The sequence below is a fragment of the Corvus brachyrhynchos genome, unplaced genomic scaffold (assembly GCF_000691975.1).
Source record: "Corvus brachyrhynchos isolate BGI_N302 unplaced genomic scaffold, ASM69197v1 scaffold200, whole genome shotgun sequence".
Lineage (NCBI taxonomy): Eukaryota > Metazoa > Chordata > Aves > Passeriformes > Corvidae > Corvus > Corvus brachyrhynchos.
The window spans coordinates 7588443-7606787 of NW_008236184.1; the positions used below are offsets into that span (position 1 = coordinate 7588443).

The 18345-nt window shown below is 43.2% G+C and overlaps 1 protein-coding gene across 1 annotated transcript in view; it reads left to right on the forward strand.

Moving 5' to 3' along the window:
- ADAMTS17 (ADAM metallopeptidase with thrombospondin type 1 motif 17) overlaps nucleotides 1-17691 on the forward strand; it is a 149185-nt gene extending 131494 nt beyond the window's left edge. Inside the window, exons 22-23 of the mRNA XM_008638660.2 lie at nucleotides 10672-10849; nucleotides 13358-17691. Of these exons, the coding sequence (XP_008636882.1) occupies nucleotides 10672-10849; nucleotides 13358-13509 (330 nt within the window). The 3' untranslated portion in view covers nucleotides 13510-17691. The remainder of the gene's footprint in view (nucleotides 1-10671; nucleotides 10850-13357) is intronic.
- The last annotated feature ends 654 nt before the right edge of the window (nucleotides 17692-18345 follow it).

The window sequence follows — 18345 nt, forward strand, 5'->3', positions numbered from 1 at the left end:
GTGACTTGGCCTCTGATCCTTAATTTCCCAAACCAAGATCCTCTTTGAAGATGCTGGGAAGTCATGTACGAGAAGGGGAAAACCTCATTTTAAAAGTCAAATCCAGATACAACTTGTAAACAGAGCAGGCTGTTTGGGTGGTATGACAGTGTTATTTTTGTGTTAGTAGTGGCAGTATTTGTAGAATACACGGATTCCATGTATGAGATGGATCAGCTCCCTAAGGAGCTCCCAGCAGCAGTAAAACCTCCACACCTACCCCAGACAAGTTGTGATTTTAAGTTCTCAGCCCCAGTGTAGAAGAGGTGAGGGCTGGAAACAAGGCCATGCTGGTCTGAGACCTGCACCCACCAGCCAAACCTCATCCACTGGCCTTAGCAACAGCTCTGTAGCTGTTTTCCATGCTTGAAAGAGGAGGGATTTTATCCCATTTTCTGTCAGGTTTATTTGCAGCTGGTCCTTGCTGTGTCCTGTAGCTGTGGAAAGCATTTGGAGCTAACTGAGCAGATTCAGCAACACAGTCCTGGCTGTCATGTTTGTATATTCTTAATATATTTGCAGCATGTTTCAAGTGTTGCACAAGGAACTGATATATCCAGTTCACTTTGCAAGCACATAAGGCCAGGTTTGTAAAGTTATTTTAAATGGCTCTGAGTTTGCCTTTGTTAGCCCAGTGCTTGATTAACAGACTGTACTGGAAGTCTAAGGACAGAGAGTTGTTCTGTTACTAGACCTCCATTACCACTGCTACTAAGCTTGCAGCTTCTCTGCACTGCTGCCGCTTCTTTTTTAAACCCGTTATCTTAAAGGGATATAATTATTTTTAGCATTTAACTCAGCATTGGTGTTACAAGTTTCGTAACTAAACTGTTCCCGGCCCCAGAGTCTTCAAACCTAATAGAAAGATGAATTGCACAATGTAAGACCCACTGAAGTTAACACAGAAGGTGTTAACTTGAAATAATTTTTTATTTTTGCCTGGATTCTTCAGAATTGCAATTCATTATATCATCCTTTTTTATACATGATGCAATATACAAAAGGGAGTCCAAGCCTTCTCCCATTCAGTCGTTTCTTCCAAGAGGAAATTCCACATCCAGTTTGCATTCAGTTAAAGAAACAAACATCTCATACACTCGTTCTACTTTCAAATAGTTCCTCCTTGTTTGAAATCCGAGCTCTTAAATGTTCTAGCGCTGGAAGCATTTTTACATTTTTGTTGTAGTTGTGCTGGTCAGAGGAACAAACACAGGTTGCTCAGTTTCCCAACACTTGCCTCAGACTCCCAGACTGCTGAAAATGTGCCTCTTGATGCTTTAGCAAGACAGTAGTTCATTCTTTCATGATGAATTATATTTTTGCTGACAAACTTTACATTGAGGATTACATTCCTGTGAGGAGCGCGGGCAGCCCATGAACAGAGCATGTCTTTATGTGTGTGGCTCTTTGGGGAGCTGAGCGGGACACACAGCCCAGCTCCACACCATTCCCTGCTCCAGGCTGCACTGGAAGGAGCAGCTGCAGGACTTGGACTTCACATTGGAGTCACTGGAAACGTGTCCCAGATGATGCGGGGGAGCTGGAGGTGTTGGCGAGCTCTGGTGGTGACACAGATCTTGTGCTTGAAGGTGAGCAGCTCCAGGGGCTGCTTTTTAGCCACCCAAGGCTCCCCCCCTGTCCTCAGGTCTCTCCCCTTCTGCTTCAGCAGTAAAGTGGCAGGAAAAGATGGCCCAGGGCAGACCTTACTGCTCTCCACAACCAACTCAAAGCAGGTTGTGTTGAGGTGAGGGTCAGACTCTTCTCCCAGACAACCAGAGATAGGACAAGGGAGGTTCAGGTTGGATATTAGGAAGATACTAATCACTGAAAGAGTGGTTAAGCATTGGAACAGGCTCCCCAGAGAAGTGGTGGAGTCACCATCCCTGGAAATGTTCAAAAAACAAGCAGATGTGGCACTCGGTGCTGTGGTTTAGTGGGCAAGGTGTTGTTTGTTCAGAGGTTGTACTTGAGCTTGGAGGTCTTTTCCAACCTTAGTAATTCTTTAACTCTCTGCAGGCCAAGGCTATATTTTTTGAGTTCCTTTCCTCCAGTTGTCCTTTGGACTCTTCTAAGGTATGATTGAGGAGGCAAAGTTATATAGCAGGAGCAATTCTCCACAAGATTTTTATGGTTTGTTTTTTTTTTATTTCCAGTTTTACTTAATTGTTTCTCTATTTTATGTGCCTCAAATTCTGTCCTGACTGAAGTTCTGTTATTTGGAGCCAATAGCACAGAATGGTTCAGGGCTCCCAGTTTCATTTTTTTGACTGTTCTCCATTTCACTGGTGTTATATCAAGGAAGGTGGAATTTCAAGCCAGATACACAATCTCCATCATTAGCTCTGACTTTCACAAGGGGCATTTTCAGCTCTGTGCGTGGAAGTTTAAGTATGCAACTTCTGTCCCTCAGGCAACAATTTAGCTCATTAACCTATTATATTACCTGGCCCAGTGAAATAAATTTTACAAGAAGAAAGACACATAGAGGCCTTGTAGCATGTTGGCTTTGCTGTATTTTTTTCTTTGCAGTTACAGTAGGTGCTCTGTAAATACTAAGGCCTGTATTAATCTCAGATAACCCAATGTAAATCCAGGGTAACTGTCTTTCATTCTTCCCTACAAACTGCTGGCCATGGGCCAAGGATCTCACTCAGCACAGTGGTTCAGGTATCAGTCTCTCTTACATTAGGGTAAACCCAAATTAATTCAGGCACTTGAGTTAATGCAGGTTTATGCCAATGCCATGCAGAGCAGGATCTGACCTAAGGGACTGTGCAGAATCTTTGGGTCTTGGGTAGGAACCGTCACAGATTCATGCTCTCAGGAGAAAGGAAATACATGACACGTCAAGCTGGGCTTGAACTGGCAGAGAAAGTAGGGGAAAAATCTGTTTCTGCCACTTCACATCTTGTATAACCACCTGGCACAGCTTTCACTGGATTCAGAAAGATTGTACACTCCAGGAACTGGAAAGCACGAGTAAGGACCAGCTTGGCAAAGTGTAATGTTAAACAGTACTCTTGTTGCCAAATAGTGTCAATAGTGATAAAGCACATCTGAAAAATCACCTGTAGCCACCTGCCCTCCCTGAGCATCAAGAGTTGCCAACTCCTTTACAGCATTTGCTGAGCCTGTGAAATGCTGTCAATGGGTTCTCATCCCAGGAGAATATTAACAGTAGGGAGGGAAAAAAAAAATCTAATTTTCTATAAGAAAAATACTGGCTTTGTGCCAGACATTGAGGTGCTTCTCACTGAAGATCAGCCGTCATTCATCACAGTGGGTGGTAACAAGGATTTGTAATTGCAAATTAATTGTTTTCGCAGGATTACAGTAGGTCTTATTCTCTGGGAGATAAACCCCCAACCTTGCAATACACCAAAAAACATGTTGGTTTTGGGGGTTTTTTGCCAAAAATACTCTACGATCTCCCAGTGCCAGGAAGGCATATTTTCCAAGCTCCAAATGATTGGGAACATCAACAAAATCCTCTGTGTGCCTCACTTTTAATGATTAATTCATATTGCATAATAAGAAGAGTAAATCAATGACAGCTGTGGTTTGAGAGGTGTATTCAAAGCTGTTATAAATAGAGAAGCAAAACTACCCTTTGTTCTAACATTCATTACAAATTCATGGCTTGACCCGACATCTGTTTATGATAAGCTATGGACAACTTGTTAATTCTTCATAAAGGTCAGAATTCATCTTCTTCTATCTTGGAGAAAATAACTTTTCTTATTGGATTGAGAAAAAACTCTGCAGGAGGGGTGGTAGCTTAAAACTGCAGTGGCACGTCAGAGCTGACATGAACAACTTCATGATTTATGGCTCCTCACATGCCTTCAGCACCACTGGAAGGTTGACCACAGGCCTCACTGATGCGCATCAGTTGTTCTCCAGAAGGTGACGGAGCTGGGTGGGACAGGAGAGCATCCAACGAGCTTTAGTTGTCAATTTCCCAGCTTCTGTGGTCCTTAACATGGCCAGGAGCCAGAGCATCTGTCCTAAACCTAAGTCCTGCCACACAGACTGCTCTGAATTGTGGTTCCCTGTGGTTTGTGGCTCTGGCACACGATCACTGATGCTCAAACCAGAGCCTTTCTTGCCAACAGCTAAATCTCAAAACACCCCTTGCTACAGGAGATGTGAAGAAATGGCCCATAATTGGTTTTACCAGCCAGGGACACTCTTGAATTTGAACAGGGTTGGTTCAGTAAGATGAATCCCACCCTCTTCCTTTTGACTGTCTGTCCCCACATCTGTGGAATGTCTTTAGCTGTGGGCAGAGGTATACATGTTGCATAATGGGACTAAAACAAGGTTGAGCCTGTACCTAGGCTTGGGCTAAGAGCCAGCCCCAGTGGATGCAGCTCTAGTTGGGAACTAGGCATGGAAAGGGAACAGATGTTGACTGCAATGCTGGCCATGTCATTCCCCTGGGCACTTTAGGCTCCAGAGGCCAAGTCCTGCTTTCTGCCTTTCAAACTGGTCCTTATTTGCACAACAAATTGCACAGCTCATCTCTGCTGGAGTTTCTGGGAACATCCACGGTACAGATTATTGTGAAGGTTTCGTAGTAAAGGAGAATGTGCTTCAAAAGGTCAGATTAATCAGTGTTTTGTTTGAAGTGGAGCATGCTCTGCCATAGTGTTATTGTCTCATATCCCAATACAGCCTCCAGTGATCCTGTTAACTGAAAGAGTAACTTCTCTTTTTTGATATTTTTATTTAAAAGCCTGGTCCATTAAGTGCATTTTTTTGATGAAGAGTTAAAGACTTCCACCAAGACCAGTGGTTTGGAAATGAAATTACATTGTGACTATTTTACTCTTGTTTTTTAAAGTGAAGAAGAACAAAGAGTGAAAGACAAGCCTGTTCAAATATTGGCATTCATTTTCTCTGAGTTACTCTGAGATGTTACAGTGTGCAGGATTGTGTTTTTGAAAATATGGGGAGTAGTAGTTCACCATTTAAAGTCTGCAGTACCTATCTGAAGAGGATTTTCCCCTTGAATCCTTAAAGCACAGAATATGTTGCTTACAGGGACTGCTGTAATTTTGCAGTCTTTCCAATAATCTTTTGAGATTTGTAATGACTGCCAAGGCATTAAGGTGACAGTCTCCCAGAACAACTTTAAGGAGCAATTAGGACCAGTCTGACTGACTGTGCAAAGAGATGAAACAGTGTTAGTAAGCATCACACATGTCAGAGCTGAGTAGCTCCATGTCTAGAACATGCTCAGGCAGGACTGAATGAGAGATGAGCAGCCTCTTGCTGAAAGTAAATAATCTCAAAGGAGTCCTTACTTTAATTGCTTTCTTTAATAAATTGCTTTGGGGGAGCATTGATCATTAATTGATGAATAACTAATAGTAACTAATAATGCATTCAGTGGGGCTTCAGTTCCCAGAGTAGTCTCTCAGGATAACATCTGGGGCAGGAGTCAGGGTGGGAATAGAGCTCATGTGAGCCCTGAGAGCTTGGCTCAGCAGGAGCAACACACAGTGCTGTAGGAGCAGGGGGGCTTCTCCAGCATCCAGGCTGACCTGAGTTCTGTGATCCCATAGCTGTCCATTACTACTGAGGTTATTTAAAATTACCTTGATAATGCCTTTTGCATTAGGTGTTTTTCACCATCAGATCCTTGCAGTTTTCCTGTGGAGTAAGCTCTGGAACATTTCCACTTTCTGCCACAGATCCAAACACAGCACAAGTGCTACAGGTGACTTGCTAGAATATGGTCCCTTGTGGGCAGCACTGTATCACTTCATAGCTCTGCTTGAGCCTGTTCTTGAAATCCAGTTTGAAACCTCATGAGAAGTAAATTGTGCCTGATTGTAATATTGGATTAAATGGCATTTTCTCATCAGCATCCACCTTGGCTCCCCTGCACAAGTATTTAGGGGCACTGTCACGACCCAGAATATTCATGTGTTCAGCCTTTAATCTCTGAACTCAATGTGCACAATGGAACTTTTCAGAATAGCAAAGCCAAGCTTAATTATGCAATGAGACATGCTGGATGTGCTGGTCAAGTCTTGTTCCTTGGGGTCGTGCAGTTTGAAAGTACAGCTGTAGGCAGTTTGCAAAAATTGCTTCTCTTTTCCTGCTAAGATACTGTCACATCAGCCACGAGCATTTGCTGCCATAATTTATTGTTTCTTCCCAGACTGAGTCAGAAGGGTATGCATTTTTTTCTTCTTGGCTAAGTTAAACAAATCAGTCATTTCACAAAAGTTTCCAAATGAAAGATTGTTGTAAGCAAGACCAGATATGTTCTTTTACAGATCTCGGGTTCAAAAAGAAGGAAAAAAAAGAAAAGAAAATAACAAGGAAGCTTGAAAAACAGCTTACAGTTTGCTTTGGGCTAATTAGATCTTATCAGTGAAAAGACAGATATTTCTTTCTTTAGCATGATGCCATGGTGAAAGTTGACCTGGTGTTTATGAAAGCATATTGCATGCTGCTTTTCAGCTAGAACTGGGGTTTAAATTAGTTATCCTCATAAAAAGCCTGATGTGAAGGTGTGTGGAGCACTGGCTTTCAGAGCACACATGTGTGTGCTATTAAGGTCCCGGGAAGGGAGCAATTACAGGACCTTTGTCATTCATCTCAGATGCTGTGTTAGAATGTTTTTAATAGGAACTTGTCTTGCTTTCTTTCTGACTTTCATAGAGGCAAGAAATAAGACCCCCGAGGGGAAAAACACTCTACCCTAACGCCTTGAATACTTGAACTCTGAAGTCAGTAAAGCGTGACTCTATCTCTCAGTATTGGAGCTTTAGCCATGGTGTTATCCTTGGCTTCAGCAACTTCCAGCAAACTGGGGACAAACCAGTATCTTTATACATCACATGAACTGCAGACTGATGAATAAAGAGAAACCCCATCTTGCCTACAGCTTAGTTATGACAGTCATCTAGAACTGTATCTCCCTCTGACAGATCAGCCCTCTCCATACTGGAGTGTGCTCAGGATTGGCTGGAGGGATGCTGTGACCTTCTGCTGGAAAAAGTCTGTTACCAAAAAGATTTACACCTATCCCTTGGAGCTTAGAAAAATGACATTTCTAAAGGTGTCCTGGGGTCTGAAATGTATCCCAGCCTCCCAGGAGCCCTCAGCAATGATCCATTATCGCATTCAGTCCCGAACCTGTCTCTGTGCTGGTAAATCTGTTCCTTTTCTGCCCCCATTAAGCCTCAACACCGGGATTCTTTGGACTCCTTTATGTGTTCCTGAGCTGCCCAACAGCAGCCCTGCCCTGGCTTAATTCATTCTCATTCCCCTCTCTTTCTCTGGTGATCTTTTGTAGACCGGGAGTTGATGAAGGCCCTGACAGTTCTCAGCACTTTCTGTAAATTTGTTCTATTTTAATACCTGATATTCTCCTGAGGCATTTGCTTTCAAAGCAATTAGACATCTGTCAGCACCTTTGCTAGATTTCAAGCTTTCATATCAGTATCCTAAGGTGGAAATAGCATTCCAGTTGAAAAATCATAGCTTGCTCCTAAGGTTAGAGTTTTTCAGTGAGTAAATCTTCTTTAAGCTGATGAATGCAGCTGCTGCCTTGACAATTTGTGAGTTTATTTCCTTCTGGATATCCCCACTGACTTGCATGTTACTGCCAAAGAATGTGAATGGAGGCATTTTTGTCTTCCTTTTGCCTTCCTAAGCAGCGTTTGAACTGGGAGTTACAGGGGCTCTTATTAGGTTCTCTTTTTGTAGCTGTTCATTAACTCCCTCTATTTTACAGTACTGAGCAACCCTTTGATCTTTGCATGGGGGTGGATTTCCAGTTTACAGTGCCTGTATTGTCAGTTTAGGGCATTATGGTTAAACGCTGTGGATTTTGCATATGCGTTTTTGTGATAGTGACACCACTGGCGGTGCCTGGTGGAAGGGAAAATCCACTTCTTTGTTTGGCACCAGCATGTCTGCTCAACCCCTTGTCCCAGCCCCAGCTTCCCAGAGTAGGCAGATTGCTGGTGGGTCCTGTCTGGTGAACCCAGCCCTGAAAATTGTTCTGTGGATATGGTTCCTTGCTCCATAAACATTTGGGAACAGAGAGTCCATAGCAGTGCATTTAGCTGTCCAGAGAAGGAGAGAAGGTATTTATGGGAGTTTGCTGTTCAGTTGGAGTTTGATTTTTATACCTCTTTTAATGATGTCCTCTTTTCATAGTGCAGCATGAGTAACAATTCCCCCTTTGTATGTATTTTGTATCTATTCCTATTTCCTATTGAAATTCCTAGGAAAGAGACTATCCAAGTACTGAGTTGAAAATTTCATCTTAAAATAAGCCAGATGTCCAACCTTCCTTTAGCTGCCAAGCCCAAAAGAGTTCAAGAAAGATGTTAAAATCTGTCTTCCTGGCTGTGAAAAACTAATTGCATAGCATAGGTGATGATCCCAGTCTCCCAGGAGAAGGAATAAAACTGCTTCGGGCAAAAGCTCTGCTGCTATTTGTCTGAGGATTGGAGTTGGCAGTGTCTGTGGAAAAAAGTTTCATTGCTTGCCCTCCTTGCTGGTTAACAAATGCAGACAGGAACACAGACAAAGGTAGGTGATTGTTTGTGTGTTGGTATCTGAAAACCTAATTCACCTTATGAGAAGAATGCTGTTTTCTTCCTTCTTTCCCTTTTTCTCCCCAGGTCCCCCGTTAAGAGCACAGGGAGTGCTTAAAATCCAGAGACAGAGGTTTCAGACTCAGAACGTTACAGTCATGTGAAGGAAGTCCGTGGCCTGAGTTATTTAATGCCTGTGTAATAACAGCTATTCTGTTTGTAAAATGGATGTAAAGTTCCCTTCCTCAAGCAAAGAGTTTGGGGGGGATTAAGATTAGTAAAGCACTGTGAAGACTAAAAGTGCCACTGAAATCCTGAGGATTAAAAGTTGCGTTTGACTGGTGAAGTGGAAGGGCCTAATTAGTTGCATTTATCAGGATAAAAATTGTTCACTTTAAATCCAGTGGCCATCACTGAGTCACTGAGGGCATTTGATGCTGGGAAGGAGCTGAGGGACACACTAAACTAATGAAATGCCCAGATCTCACAGCTTAAATTCAAATTGTGAAGGGGATTTAAATCAGGGACTTTAATTCCTGATTTTTGGAATAGCTCACTGTAGGGCAAGAGGAGGGTTTATTCAGCATAATCCTAAATGCCATAACCACTGCTGAGGTATTATTTGACAGTGATCAAATTTTTATGTAAATTCAACACCTGGGAAAAAAAAAAGGGTGAAAATATCTGTCATAAACTGGTGTGTTGAACCTAAATTGAAATAAGAAGATTTGTAAAGGAAAAAAAACAAACAACAGGGGTTTCTTGTAATACTTCCAGACCAAAATGACCATGGATTTGTGGTACTCACCCCTATGGATGTAGAGGTGTGCATCCACGTGTTCTGCCCTTGGATCTTGGTCTCACAAGCATCCACACCACACACACATGGTTTGTACCTGGACTTCAGTTCAACCTCAGTGGTGCCCATCTTCTGAGCCTCTCCAGTGTTTGGCATCTCTCTTCTGAGAATTACCTCTCTGAGGTGGTGGTGTTTTTCACGGAGAAAGCTCCAATGCCCTGACTTTGCTCAGAAACAGCAGAGGACAGAAAACATGACCTTTTCTTACATTATTCTATTGATACTTCTGTGCTTTCCCTCACCTCCTCCTCTCCCCCATCATTTGCTTGTGTGTGGCTTTATCAGAAACAGGAATCTTACCCAAGTCTTGCAACCCATTGTTTCTTTATGTTAAATACAAGGTTCTTTTATTGACTCCAGCTGCTGCACCTCCCTGTGCTCACTGTGTTTGCTTTATTAAAGTTGAACAGCGTGCAAGTAGGACATTGTAAATCACAAGTGACTGGGCCAGGGGAAGAGGGAGGGAGAGGGAGGGACTCTGATTGTATGACAACAAAGAGAGCATATGAACAGGCTGGGCCTCCTGGCTAATAGCAGCCAAAACTCTTGAGTACAATTTGCAATTGCTCCCAGGAGGACAGGCAAGTGCCAGACAGTTAGCAGGGATAGATGGGAGTGAATACTGGAATACCCGATGTGTTCTCCTGTGTAGAACAGAGCTTCTCAGAGGTCTGGGCACGCAGGAGCTGCCAGCCTCCGCTGTAATCCTGGTATTTATCTTATGTCAGTGCCTGGCTGTGGTCATCCTGTCTGTGGAGGAAGCCTTGTTAGACCACGTCTTGGAGAGGGCTTTTAATCCAAGTAATGCTGAGTCCCTCACGGAGAGGGAGATGGAAGCTGCTGGTCCATGATTAAGCATTACACATTTTTCAGCTTTGCCTCTTCATGACTGAAGGTGGGGGGAATTGCATTTTGCCTGCTTGAACCCCATGGGCATCCAGAGGGGACAGTCAGAGTAGGTGAACTCAGGGCGGAAAGACAACAGGTTCCTTCTCTGTGCCAGGAGAGTTCCTCTGCTCACAGCACTCCCTGAAGGTGCAAAACCATCGTGGACAACACAGCAGCCACACGGAGGGTCCCTGGCTGCCACGATGACCCTGCTGTTGAGCCCTCAGCACCACAGTGGCTGCACACTCTGCTCTGGCAGTGATTTTTGCTGTGCATGTGACATGGAAACCTCTGTGCTCAGTGTGTTCTCTCCTGCAGTGCTCCTCGACGTGCGGCAAGGGGCTGCAGTCACGCGTGGTGCAATGCATGCACAAAGTGACCGGGCGCCATGGCAGCGAGTGCCCAGCCCTGGCCAAGCCGGCGGCCTACAGGCAGTGCCACCAGGAGGTCTGCAACGACAAGATCAACGTCAACACCATCACCTCTCCCAGGCTCGGTGAGTCAGGGGCCTGGGGGGAAGGTGCCACCTGCCCAGGGTGCCCAGTGTGATAAAAGTGGGGCTGCAGAGACTCTGCAGAGCCAGAAATAGGGAGAGGCTCAGCCAGCTTCCAGACTAAAGGTCTGGTGTGGGTAGGTCCTGTCTAACCCCTGCCTCAGGCTGTGCCTAAGTGGAGCGAGCGCTCGGCAGAGGATGGAGCTGAGAGAGCAACAGGAGCACAGAAATGGTAGGTGATTGATTGGATTGATTTGATTGATTGATTGACTGACTGATCACAGAGGTGGGGGAGCTAGCAGGTGCTTCTTTCTCCATCACAAACCCTTCCACACCCTGCCTGTGCTGCAGTGAGTGTAAAGTATGATCATTTATTCATCGTGCCCCAAGAAAAGTACATGACCTTGACAGGTGGTTTGATGGATTGATTTGCCCAGGGGGCAAGAGAGCATCCAGCCTCTTCCTGTAAACCCTGTGATTTTCTGTCACTGTCCTCCTCCTCACCCTCCCTGCATTCCCTGTGTCCCTGGCTGAGATGGGAATATGGTGATAACCATCTGTTTCCTGAAACACCTTAACACTGTATTTGAGACATGCCACTAGTTAAGAATGCCTCTGTTAATACAAATTTGTAGGGATCTCATAATTTTCCTCATTTTATTTCCTTGGTTTGTAAGGGGATAAAAATATAAATATACTAAAAATGTATTTTTCCAAACTTCAGCCCTGTGTGCTCAGCCACAACTCCAAGAAGCTAAATTAAATCAGCTACAGTGACACAGCCTCATGGGTACCTCCTGTCCCATTCTGGTACAAGAGGCTGGATTGAAAACAAGAAGAGGTTACCAGAAAGAGCAGCCTCCTCCTTCACAGCTGAGCTGATCTTCTAGGCTAAGAAACCTCTAACACACATGAAAACACAGAGCTGCTAAATAACAGAAAAAGATTTTCTAATAGCACTGTCCAGTATTAAATAACATTTAAACTAGGACTGAACTTGAAGCTTCTGAACTGAAATTTGTTCCCCAAAAGTTCACCAGATGTTTTAAAGAGAAAATGGGGACTTCCATTCTTGCAAATGCACTCATGCTGGGGTGCTTCTAACCTCTTGTGTAAAGACCATACAAGAGTACTTCCCAGGTATTTTAGCACTAAGAACATAGTGAAAGGAAAACATTTCATTTGAGAAGTAAGCCCTTGATACACTGATGAGACAAGAAATCCATTCTAATTCACATTTTAGGACAAGCAATAAAATGCTCACATGTTTAGAAGACTGAGGAGGCTCAAATCCCTGCTGAAAGTAATCTGCAAGTAATTTGGGCTGCTTTTGTTTCTAAACCAGGCTTGGAATCACCAGGGCTAGAAACAGTGATGTTTGATATTAGCAGAAAGACATATCATTGAGTGTTTTGCTCTTCTTGCTTATAAACAATTCTAATTGGATTATCTTTAACAGAATTTTCTATTTTCTGCAATGGAAGCATCAGGGAAAAAAAAAAAAAAAAAAAACCCACATTTGAGAAGTAAGCCCTTGATACACTGATGAGACAAGAAATCCATTCTAATTCACATTTTAGGACAAGCAATAAAATGCTCACATGTTTAGAAGACTGAGGAGGCTCAAATCCCTGCTGAAAGTAATCTGCAAGTAATTTGGGCTGCTTTTGTTTCTAAACCAGGCTTGGAATCACCAGGGCTAGAAACAGTGATGTTTGATATTAGCAGAAAGACATATCATTGAGTGTTTTGCTCTTCTTGCTTATAAACAATTCTAATTGGATTATCTTTAACAGAATTTTCTATTTTCTGCAATGGAAGCATCAGGGAAAAAAAAAAAAACAAAAACCAGAAAAAAATTCCAGTAGTCTACAGGACCCATGTGGCCTTGTCCCCTGCTTCAGAATGGTTTTTTTGTCCTGGATAACATTTGCAGAAGTATCTAAGTGTGGAGGTCACACTGACTCACCTGACTTTTACGTCTGTGTCCAGTGTCTCTCAGTGAAGACACATTCAGAGGGGTTTATTCTGTCACTTCTTTCCTGTCTTCCTTCACAACCTGCGAGGGACATTGGACCTCTAAAATATTAGTTCTAGCCTTATTTGTGGCTCAGTTTCTATTATGTGAACTCTCCCATCTCAGATTCATAAGGTCTGTCTCAGGTGTTCTTGCCAGATGTGTGATTTATTCATCTCCATCCCATTGACTGCAGCATGGAGTTCATGGCCTTAAATCTGGGCTGAATCTTTGGATGTTTTGTTCATCCGGGCCTGTTTGCCTCTGAGACAAAATAGGTGCAACATGAGGAGGTTTGCAGTCCCCATTCATGTCCAGGGGAGGAAGGAAGCACTTCCAAGAGCCTGATATTTTGGTGGAGAGAACATCACCTGCTCTCCAGTGCCGGCAGCAAGGGTGGCCCTCCCTCCCCTCAGGTGCAGGGATTTTGGTCACACCCGCAGTGCTGTTCTCTGGCTAATCTGGTAGTTTCTCCTTTCTTGTCTCCTCCCAAGCTGCCCTCACGTACAAGTGCACGGGGGACCAGTGGACAGTGTACTGCAGGGTGATCCGCGAGAAGGACCTGTGCCAGGACATGCGGTGGTACCAGCGCTGCTGCCAGACTTGCAGAGACTTTTATGCAAACAAGATGCAGCAGAAGAGTTAATGAACCTGTGCCACTCCTCAGAGTCTTCCAGCTGTTTGTGTGTAAATCACGGACTAGTAGGTCTGAGTACTGGAACTTCATGAGTTGCTACAGTGTGGTGGATCCCAAAGCATACCTAATGAGACTTGAAACTAATTCTACAGACTGGATACCAAAGTCATCCACTCATCCACCTTAAAAACACACAGAAAGGGTCATCTCAAGGAGCCAATAATTTCTGAGTATTTTGACATCCTCACATTTTTCATTAATGCTTTTTACTTTAATATATTAAATCACCAGCCACTGGATGGCTTGCTACCATTGAAGAAAAGGACAAGAGTTGCAAAGTGATTACATTGGATAAGGATATGGGTACCTCCATGGAGGAAGGCCTCTGGCAAAATAATTCAGCAAAGGTAGAGACATTACTTAATCTTTTAATCTTGGCTTTTATCTGTTGTTTCCAATTCCCAGCAGTTATCTCATGGCAGAGTGGGCTTGGAGGGACACGAATAAATGAAAGGCTTAGTTTAAAAAGAGGATTTTCTGTAAAAGCTTGTGAAAATTGATAGCAGAGGATCCTACAGAATTTCCTACAGAAAACTCAGTATAATTATATCCAACATTCCAAGTCATATTTTTAGAGCCACTAATAGGGAGTGATTTTACTTCTAATTTTAAAAAACAATCCTCTCTTTTCCCCAGGTTTTCTTTTATGAAACCTAATTTTTCTCTGAGCTTAATGAAAGCTTATTAACAGCCGTAGATAGTTACTTTTAAACAAGAATGATTTACATGAGATGGGAGGAGCCAGAAATCCCTTCATCCAGTAGAGCTCACTGAGGGATTGCTTGGCCTAAGCTCTCCAATTTTTAGAAGTCAATCAGATAATGAGAGTGTTGGTTCTTATAAGAGGACTGTGAAACTGGATAGGGTTGGAACAGAAACTGAATTTGGAACAGTCTTTATGAAAAGGATGTAGTGGGGAGCAGAACAGGTGTTTCCTATCTCTGGGCTCTTTTATACAGCTGAGGTTATGTAGCCTTTGGAGAAGCCAGAAGTAGTCAGGGATACAAGACATTCAAAGTATAACCTGGAGCTTGTGGAAGCCAAAGGGCTCAGACTTCCATTGCTTTCAGGAGGGGTTGGGAATTCACTCACTGTATTTGAATGCTCCCTGTCTCACTTTTGTGGTGCTATCAGGTTTGGTGCTATCAGATTTGCTGCTGTAAGAGCACTTACAGGTGCTGCACACACAATACTCTCTGCCATGTCTGTGCACTTTAAACCAGACTCTTCTCTGTGATGTGAGACTTGAAACAGGGGCTCTGCCCAGGGCAGGGCTTGTCCCCTCCGTTGTCACACACATCAGTGTCTCCCTATCACATCTTGCTCCAACAAGTATCATTTCCCTTGCCAAGGCCCAAGGCCATGGTTGAGTTTCATCCCACTCCTTGTGACAGAACAGAGCTCTTTGGATAATTGCAGCTTTGTACTCGCTCTAGGACTGTGTGTGACTGTTTGACTCCTTGGACCTAAGCACAGAACCAAGCCCAGCTACTCCCCCAGCCCCTGGGCCAGGCTGGATTGCAGCTCACACCAGGCCCCAGGTTGTCTTTGTTGCTGTTGTCTCTTTTTGTCAATGCAAGGACGGATAAAGACTCTTAGTACCTAACATGTCTTTAAAGCAATTTTTGCTTATTACCATTCTTTCCATATCCAGTACCTCACTGGAATAACCTATTAGCATTTTATTAAGGGCTGAATTTTTCAAGCACAGGGAGATAATGTTCATCAACAGATTAATCCTGTGTGGGCTTCACATTTACATCTGTACTTGTTAGTGCAAATGAGTGTGTGTGCACTAGGGCTGGCCTGCTGCACAAGGGCACATTTGCACACCATTTTTTCTCAAGTGCCTGTCTCAAACAAATCTGCTTTCCAATGCCTCAGATGATTTTCTCTATCAGAGAAAGGATTCCAGCTTGGTTTTTGTTATACTGGATTTTTTTTTTGGCAATTTATAATCAGGATCAGACCTCCTTTTTCTGTTATTCCCACCCTCTCACCCAGCGCAGAGGTTGTGTAAGTGCTTAGCAATGGAAAATTGCTGGCAGTGGTGACAGGGAAGATTTAGGCAGGACCAGGTGATACTCAATTAGGCAAACTAACAGATAGAAGAACTGCTAATGAGAAAGTTCCAAGAGATCTGACAGAGCCCAGAGGACCTGGTTTATATTAGTAATTCATAGTGGTGTTTTCCCTTTTGCCTGTGACACTGGGACTGTCCTTGCTGCCTCCCTGCCCCCACAGCCACCCCTGGGTCCTCCACACTCGGTTTGGAATTTGCTGTTTTTCTTCTCATGGGCAACATTTTCTCTGTTACCTTGGCAGAATTGTGTGAATTATCGTTGCTGGGAATCAAAGGTGCTTCTCCACAGCAGGGAACATTTTCTTTCTGGTGCTGATCTGTGACCCTCTCTAGGCAAAAGGTAGGACATAGGAGAGGAAGGATTTTAGGTTTTGTGTTTTTTAGTAGTAATTCCCTACTGGCCACTGTCCAGAACAGGGTACTAGGCTGGTTAGACCTGTGGCCTGACCCAATCTGCTGGGTTCTGCACCCAAAGGACACTTGGGTCCAAGTTCTGGGTCCTACATATGGAAACAGGAATTTACAAGGATTTTTTTCAACTGCCTGAGCACTGAGAAAAACCACCTCTCTTGCTCTCACAGATTACCATGCATCAACCTTTTATTTTTTTATAATTAAACCCGCCAACATTAATTCAAAACTGATGCACGACACAGCTCCATTTTATTCAGCTCTCTTACTTCACATGGTGACAACCTTCCCATCTTACAATGGCCAGAAAAATAATTATAACAAAAGAAATTTAATTCTCTTCAATATTCCTGCACTTCTGGTTTTTATCACTTTATAGGAGCTTTACGATGAAGTCACAGCTATGCTCTGCCCTCAAGTTACCACATTCTGGTGAAAAGAAAAGCTGTTTGTTTCAGTATATCTATGACAATACTTTTCTTAGTTGTTCATAAGAGATTGATGCTCTTTTGATGGCAGTGGTGGTATTTCCATATTGTAAACAATACTCTGTACTAAAGTACTGTACATTTCTAGTTGCACAATTGTGTTATTGAGTGTAGATTCTCACTATCTCATGTATGGTGCTATTTTTTGTCGATGGAAAAGAATCTTAGCAGTCGATTATTGCTTGATATTTTATTATAATACAGGGATATATTCTCCATGGCAATAATATCATTTAAGTTTTCTCATTACAGAGTGAAATGTATATATTTTTCCATTAGCTAATTTGCATATGTACTGTATCCATGGTAATTTTCTTCTTGGTGCTGGTTATAAATAGAAAAAGATAAAAACAGTCAAACTGAATGGAACCAGTTGTAAATGAAAGCCAAAAAAAAGAAAAAAAAAAGAAAAATTGGGTCATTCCATTTTGAACAAATTGAATATGTTGAATAATAAATTTATTTTTTCCATAACAACTTTAATAAGGTTTCTGAACTTGAAACAAAAATACAAAGCGAACCCAACAGCATGAAAATTAAGAGAGAGGAGTGAAGCTGTAAGTGGTACATTATGCATCTGTGTAATACTGGACTGAGACTGGGATTTGGTTAAATACAAGCCAACTGTTTAATTGCTGTGGTCGGTGTAAAAGGTCATTTGGAAGCAAAATTCTGGCACTTCAGACTTCTCCGTGTGCTAACAAACCAAGAAATGATGGGTCTTGTCCTGGTCAGGTTGCAAAATAAAGCACAGGGATGTTAAAACCTGAATAATGCCTTGCCAGGTTTGTGGTCAGTGACACAACAGTAGAATATTCCTGTCCGGGAAAAGTGCACCAGGTTCTGTTTGGGATATCTCTGTGTGTGCCTGGGCAGGCTGTGAGGAGGGGGAAGCTTCTGCCTGGGGAGAGAGACATTCTGAGAGTGCTTTTGGGGAAGCTTGTTCTTGCTGTGCCGGAGCTGGGAGGGAGCAGCAGCTCGATGTGTGTTCAGTGGCAGCAGCCCCATGGGCACCCCCTGACAATGAACAGTGCTGAGCATGTGGAAATTTATGTTGGAGCAAAATTATCCCATCCAATGGGAAGGTATCTGCATAACCTAGCTGCACTCTCCCCTGGTGTGAAATAAACAGAATTACTTCAGTGCCAAGTGTTTTGGATGTGTTTGTTGTAGGCACTAGCCAGAATCTTTGTACTGTTTAGCTCCCCCCAGCATGGTGAAGGTTTGTTTTGCAGTCAGCTGCACACAGATACACCTGTAGGATCGTCTCCCATCCTGTCTTACAAAGATGCCATCATCTGTATCCCACTCTACCTCAGTTCTTGTTAGAAGGACACTTCCTGGAGATCTTTCTAAAGCAGCCTTAAAAACTCAGGAATATGGTGGGGTGGTGGACTTGGCGGTGCTGGGTTGGACTTGATGATCTTAAAGGTCTTTTCCAACCCAAACGATTCTATGATTTTATAACAAACCAAAGTAGAGCTGGGAGTGAGAGCCCTCCTCCCAAAATGATTTCCAGAAATGGAGTTTATACTTTAATAACAGAGCTCATTTACTGATCTTACACCGGATTCGTGGCATAACACTGATGGGCTTCCTGGTTTTCAGAGGCAGCCTTGGGAGATACCAGCGCGGCTGCCACCCTTCATAGGACCATTCACAGCAGCAAAACTGCAGAAACTCCATCCAAGTGGTGCTGTACATTAACACATCATTGTGTTTGTGCCTTGCCTGGAGTCAACATCTGATTGCAATTGTTGACCTGTTTGAACAATAAAATGTAGCTCTAAGCCTGGGGAAGCC